Source organism: Phaethon lepturus, unplaced genomic scaffold, assembly GCF_000687285.1.
Source record: "Phaethon lepturus isolate BGI_N335 unplaced genomic scaffold, ASM68728v1 scaffold48644, whole genome shotgun sequence".
NCBI lineage: Eukaryota > Metazoa > Chordata > Aves > Phaethontiformes > Phaethontidae > Phaethon > Phaethon lepturus.
Genome location: NW_010536480.1, coordinates 104 through 6,753, shown reverse-complemented (window position 1 = coordinate 6,753; position 6,650 = coordinate 104). Strand labels below are relative to the sequence as shown.

Here is a 6,650-nt window from a genome sequence, read left to right as displayed (position 1 = left end):
CCGGACGGGCGGCAGCGGGGGAGGGGCCCAGCGGAGGTTTGCTGCCGCGGCCCGCAACGCTGCCCTGCAGCCCTTCATGGGCCAAATATAAATTCTGGGGACTACGGAAGGAAGGAGCCAACCACCGCTAGAGCCGGCCTGGCTGCTCTGGGCCACGGTGGCTTCGTCGCAGCCCTCGGCACTCACCGCATGGCCAGTCTCGTCCTGCTCACGGTGGTGAGGACCGCTGACCCAGCACAGGCCACGGCCAAGGGTGGCTGGAGCAGAATGGTCGCAGGCTCCGACCTGCTTTGTACGCCTTTGTGAAGCCAGCTGTTAAACAGAGCGAGCGCAAGGTGAAAAAACATGATTTAATCACTGCGACTTGATACAAGTGTCAAAAGAAGTCTGAGGGCGTATACTCCTGGCAAGTGTCTTCATGTGGAGGGTTTCACTGTTACCCAAAACTTGTGCTCCCAGGCTTGCGCACAGACTGAATGGCACTGTTGCATCCTCTCTGCGGCTCCCTTAACAAGTGATGGCTACAGGTAGCAGCAAAGCAATCCGGGAAGGCACCCACTGTGTCCCATCAGAGGAAAATGAGAGGAAGCCGCTTTCAAAACAAAACTAATAGGGAAATAGGAGTGTGCTGCCTTCAGGATTGCAGCCGAAAGAGTGCTTCTAGAAGATGCATTGTAATCTGTTACTTCCCCCCCTTTCCAAGAGCTGCATGGGCATAGTGCATTCTGCTCCAGCACTCGATGAGTAGATTCAGACTAGATATAAGGAAGAAATTTTCCACAACAAGGGTGGTGAACCACTGGTACAGGTTGCCCAGAGAGGTGGTAGATGCCCCATCCCTGGAAACCTTCAAGGTCAGGTTGCATGGGGCTCTGAGCAACCTGATCTGGTTGAAGGTGTCCCTGCTCATCATAGGGGGCTTGGACTAGATGACCTTTAGAGGTCCCTTCCAACGCAAACTATTCTATGATTTCTATGACTCGGGATTCACCTCAACTAACTTCTGCACTCTAAAAGCCATTCACGCTGTTGAAAGTGTTCTGCTGACAGGCATCGCCACACAGCAACTCATCCCATCTTCCGATGGGCATTTGAGATCCACTCTGGTGGCACCCACTCTCTCAGGAACGAACCTGATCCTCTAACTTTGGGGGAGACAAGAGACTTTAGCACTCCTTTTCTGATCTACAGCAGCCTTGTCTACTGCTCCTTTCCAAGGCCGGAGTCCTAACAAATTTGGGCTCCAAACTTCCATCCTTGTATCCCAAAACAATTATGGAGAGGCAAAGATTGAGAAAGCACTGCAGTATTTGCTGAAGAGGGCAAAAACCAGTGATTACTCACAGTGCCCACAGGTGCCAAATTGCACCAAACCAATGAGGACTTAGGGCAGGGAGGAGTTTTGGCAGTCAGTGGGGCGTGCAGGCTGCTGGCCTGACCTAATGTCCTAAATACCTTGTCTTCCTATCAGTTAATATCACCTCACGTGACACAGTTGGGATTCACAGCCCAAATCTTATGGGAGTCACAGGAACAAATCTGGATAACCAGAATATGAAGTTGGCTTTATGGGTTAGTTTACAAAGAATCCTCAGAAAATGCTCATCTGAGAAGCACAAACAAGCAATCAAGGCTAGTGCACCTTGTAGAGTGGAAGAAAAGGGCAAACGGTGGAAATGGCAAGGGTCACTCCACAGGAAATATAGATTTATTATGTTACATTTCTTATAAATATTTCATTCATTTCCAAAATAACAAAAATAAAAGCAACAGAACCATTTCAAGATGAAAGTTGAGTTTGCCTTAGAAACAACAGCTATTAGAAATACACTTTTTTAGGGCAAAACCAATACACCATATGAAAACAAAGGGCAATTTAAATAAAGGACATAATAATATTGTACTTAAAGCTATATTGATATCCACAAGGAAGAAGAAATGTTGTAGTGTGTAGAACAGGTGTAGGACATGCTTTGTAGAGCTGTTGTTTTGTTAGGTACTAAAGGAAGAACATGATGCTTTTGTGCACTTTAACAAAAAATACCCTAGAGCATTCTTCCCCACCTCTGTCCGTCTGTGCAATGTTTACCATCTTCAATAGTAGAAGCAGCCAAATGCAGCTACCACACAAAAAAGGCTGTCCTGGGGAAAACAGAGAAAGGCTCCATGTTAGTAAAGACAAGCTCTTTGCTAGCCTAGCTGAAAAGGCTAACCTAAGGGAATATTTACACCAGAGCATAACCTTATATTGCAATATATTACAATTTTCTGTCTTTTAGTTAGTTTCTTATTCTCCTCACTTGTGGTATAACCCAGGTCAGTGTGTCTGAATGACAGAAATGCCTCAATTTATTCTATGCACACACCCACAGGTATCTAGGTGTCAGTTTAAAATAAAAGAACAATAAAATTATAATTAAAAGAAAACCTTGACTTTTGCCCAGTCCTGGATTCCAGCCATACCCCATGACAGCAGTTCAGCAAAGCATGTATGACAAGACTTGATCTCTTGTGCCTGCTCTCCCCACCTGTAAAATGGTGTGACTGGAACAACTTCCATATAGTACTGCATGACCTACTCAGGAAATAAGTTTTACTATGTTGGATATTATATTTAAGTATGTTTTGTGAATAAGGACATAAATCATATTGTTTCAATAGAGTCTTGGTACCTTCCTTCTAGTGGTTGTTCTTTTTTTCTGCCCTATATTTAAGGTCACTCTGCCTCTCATACAAAAGCAAGTAGCTTTACACTTTCCCATGGTAAGACAGCTGATACTTACATTCATGAACACATCATGAGCATAGCTGTCAGTGTCAGCATCCCAGAAACATCGCGCAGCCATACTAAACAAAGGAGACACAGCAGACCCATTACCCACAGAGTTCATGTTTAAGGATCTAAGCGATCACAAATACTTTCCTTGAAAAGCAAGCTGAGCTTCCACTAAAGATAAAGGAAATGGGAAGCCTTCTCCTGAATCTTGAGCCTAGATCTCCACTGCTGAATTCCACCACATGCGGTAACCCCCTCTGTATGTGGATCAAGCTCCATCTTCAAATTCATCAGCTACCAACACTTGAAGGCTTGAAACCTCATTGCTATGCTGCTTAAGAATCTTTGACTTCTGGCCTATGTGTATCAGTGGCTAATTTAGCTTATTTGTTCTTGTCCTTCACCTCCTGCACCCTTGTGGTACGTACTCCCAACTTATTTATAGGGAGCTATCGTATTCCTTGGCAGATGCCTTAGCAGACCATTAGCTAAGCTCTCCTAGTCCTTTCGCATCTATACTCTCTGTTCCCCAACCATCCTGCTGGCCTTTTTCTACAACTGCTTCAGTCCAAACCTTACCTTGAAGACAAGCAACCAGATTGTAACAGGATATTATGGACGAGACCTTGCTGCTGCCTTGTCTAATGTCATTTACACACTGACTTTCTCTGCTGCAAATGCCCAGCTCCCAGCCTGCCCTGGTCAGTCTCAGCTGATGGGATCCCTGTTTGTGGCACAGCGTGCTGTTTCTAGTTCCTACATGTGTGATTTATTGTTATAAGATTGTTGAATTTCATCCTTTTTTTCTATTACCTTAGCCCTCAGAGTTATTTTTTCAGTCCAATATTCCACTCTGCCTCTGGAATACCCTGGTTACCCAGTATTTTAAATTAAGGATGTTAGTGATCCTGCTTCAGTCTTGCCTCCTGCCTACTGCAAACCAGAGAATTTTCCCAATTGCTCTGTCAGTCTGTGTTGCTGGGCTTCACGTTTCAAATCAGACCACCTTGTTGAACTGTTCACCCTGGTACGGTGCTTCTGGAGCAGTCTTCCTGACAAGACCCTGAGCAGCAGGTACAGATATTCCTTCCTGACCTCCAGAACATTGAGGCAGCAGATCTATTACAGCTCTGCTGCACTTATCTTCTGCTGGAGTACCAGGCACAATAATAAAGATAAGCCCAGCAGATAAAGCACATAAATCTTGTGGGCTGTTGTCTTTTGTCTTCTCCCTACCCACTAGCAATGGAAAGCTACAGCCCACTACTGCAGCCAAGAGGAATTCTTTTGTCTGATTATAGGCATCTGGAGCTAGATTGCAAATGCTCAGCACCTACAGTCTAGGCTTGATTCCCATGACAGTATTGCATGGGAATTATGGAAATTTAAACTTCTGAAAAATGCTCACCTGAGGGGATTAAATGCAAATGAAGTATTTCTGGAAATCTGGCCTTAGACAGAAGTGAGCTACTATGGCTCTTTTGCTCCAGCAGGGCCTTGAGAATGGGCTGGGTGTGTGCTCTAGTTCATGGTGAATACAAAATGCCTTTCTGCAACGCTCCTCACAAATGCTTTTCAGCATTTCAGCTTGCTAAGAACCACAATATAGCCAATTACCACCAGGTAATTCAATCAGCCACAATCCAAGCCTTCACTTGCCACTTAAAGAGGAAAAAATAGTGCTTTACACTTCATCATCTGCCGAGAGATCTTTGTACCTCGGAAAGTTGGAAGCAGCTTCCAAAGAAAAAAACCCACAACAAAAAACCAAATCACCCAAACCCAACAAAAATTATAGAAATACAATTAGAAGATGCAAAACTTACTTCACTCCTTCTCCTCTCTGCTCTCCAATCACAACCTGTACCACCATTTTGTATCTGTCAAATCCCTCCTCTGGAGAGAGAGGAAAAAATAATAGTGCAAGCAACAACTTGTTCAAAATATGAGCCCAAAACAGGCCACAAAAAGCTAAAGATTTCTTGTTATAAAGCAAGTGTCCTACACAAGTCCATGCAATTGGCAAAGTGGACTGACTGCCCTGTGACTTCATTTTCCGAGGTACAGAGTACCATGGTCGTCTTGGAGTTGAAATAGTGAACAGAGTATTTGGCATCTGTCAAAAGATGCATCTAAGGTAGAAGACACTCCTGAACAGCCACATTATATGTCAGCATTCTACTTTGACAATTTGAAGAACTGAACACAGGTAAAGAATGTAAATAAGGATGCTGGTGGACAAAATCCAATTTGGAAAAAAAAAAATTGGCTTATTTAAAAATTGTTCTGATGCAAAGGTATTGTAGAGATTCTTCTGCCACACAGGGCTTTCCTTGGCTTCTGAGCTGGGATAAAAAGCCATACAATAGAATAGCGTCTATATTACGTGTCTGCAAAGATATGCAGTTGTTTTACAATAGTAAAGAAATACCTTTGGGGCATAGGCCAGATCCAGTCAGGCCATGGCAATGTTCCAGAAGCCAAATCAGAACAACCATGTTTAAAATAAAATACAGATCCTAATGCCTGTCTTCAACAAAGCAGTGTCCTGGGAAGATTCTGGTGCACCGCTTCCACTGAAGGATTGAACATAACAGGCTGGGTATGGTAATATCCACCATGTCAATACTTTTCAGAGATGCCAGCTGATAAAACGGCCAGTCTTGCTTCAGGCTACTGCGAGTGTGTTTACAGATTACTGAAGCTAAGCCCTGTGCATATTAGCTTGGCATCAACACGTGCTGGGACTACAGCTGCTGCTGGTTTTAAAGCAGATGCATAACTCTTGGAGAACCATAAACCCCCGGTTCCTGCCGAGGGTGACGGTATGTCTGTGTCACCATGCCAGGCCAGCCCGGCAGATGGAGCACCAGCCTGTCTCCAGGGAGAGGGGAAAAAAAAAAGTGGCCATGCCAACTCCCATCTTGTTCTAGCACTGAACACAGGAAACACCTGCTGGAGCCTGAAGTCCAGTTCTTGCACTCAAAAATGTTGGAGGTCATCCTGCACAGTGCCACCACAACCTTTTTCCAGTGCTGTAAGGCTGTAGTCACACCCCTCCTTGGCTGATTGTGCTCCTAACTCTCTCCCCCTCCGCTGCTCCCACTGAGCAGTGTTCTGACTTCCCTGCTATTCCACTCTGACCCAGCTCTGATGTAACTTGAAAAGCAGGAATAGTTCTGTTTATTCAAGCAAGAAGCAATGAAGCATCACTTCTTCCTTCTCTCTAATTGCAGCTTCTTGCCCCCTGCAGCCCCTCCAAGGCTGACATCCCACACCAGTCAGTCTATACAAAATCAAATCTTGTCTGCTTGAAATAGGTTTCTAGTTCTGCAGGCAAGGAACATACGTATATAGGACAGATTGTTTCATAACAGCAGACTCGAGTCAGTCAATGGGGAAGGAATAGGTTTCAAAAGGAGAAAAGAGGGATTTTGTCAGAGGCAGATGACACAGTAAGAAAAGAAATTACTTCCCCAGCAAGCCTCCTTACCTTTCAGTCTGTCTTTTATTGTCTCTGATAAAGACTTTGTAAGCTGAGGCATTTCTTCTGGGATGTACTGTACATTGGTCAGCTTCTCCTTCAGTATTGCATGGATGCATTCTTTTACTGTGGACGATTTAAATCTATCAGGGCAAAAAGACAGCAACAGAAGGCCCAGAAAGTTCACACAATATGTAGAAATGTACATAGTCCCAGGCAGGAAAATTTAGCTTTCACATATTAAAGAAAACAATGAATTAACACGGGGAAAAAAAAAAGTCCAGCTCAGATGGAGATACTTAACCAGCCTTGCCAACAGCCAGAGGCCAAACACCCATAAACACAGGCGCAAAACCAGCTCCGTCAGCAGTCGCCCCTCCAGCAGTGTCC

At 44.5% G+C, this 6,650-nt stretch overlaps 1 protein-coding gene across 1 annotated transcript; it reads right to left on the bottom strand.

The window, feature by feature from the left end:
* Window positions 1-1,816: 1,816 nt before the first annotated feature.
* TCTEX1D2 (Tctex1 domain containing 2) lies at window positions 1,817-6,403 on the bottom strand (the record flags this gene model as incomplete). The annotated part of the gene is made up of 4 exons (XM_010286175.1): window positions 1,817-2,142; window positions 2,784-2,847; window positions 4,603-4,672; window positions 6,270-6,403. Coding segments are annotated over 4 exons (316 nt in total), but the record flags the coding sequence as incomplete, so codon positions are not given.
* Window positions 6,404-6,650: the final 247 nt, after the last annotated feature.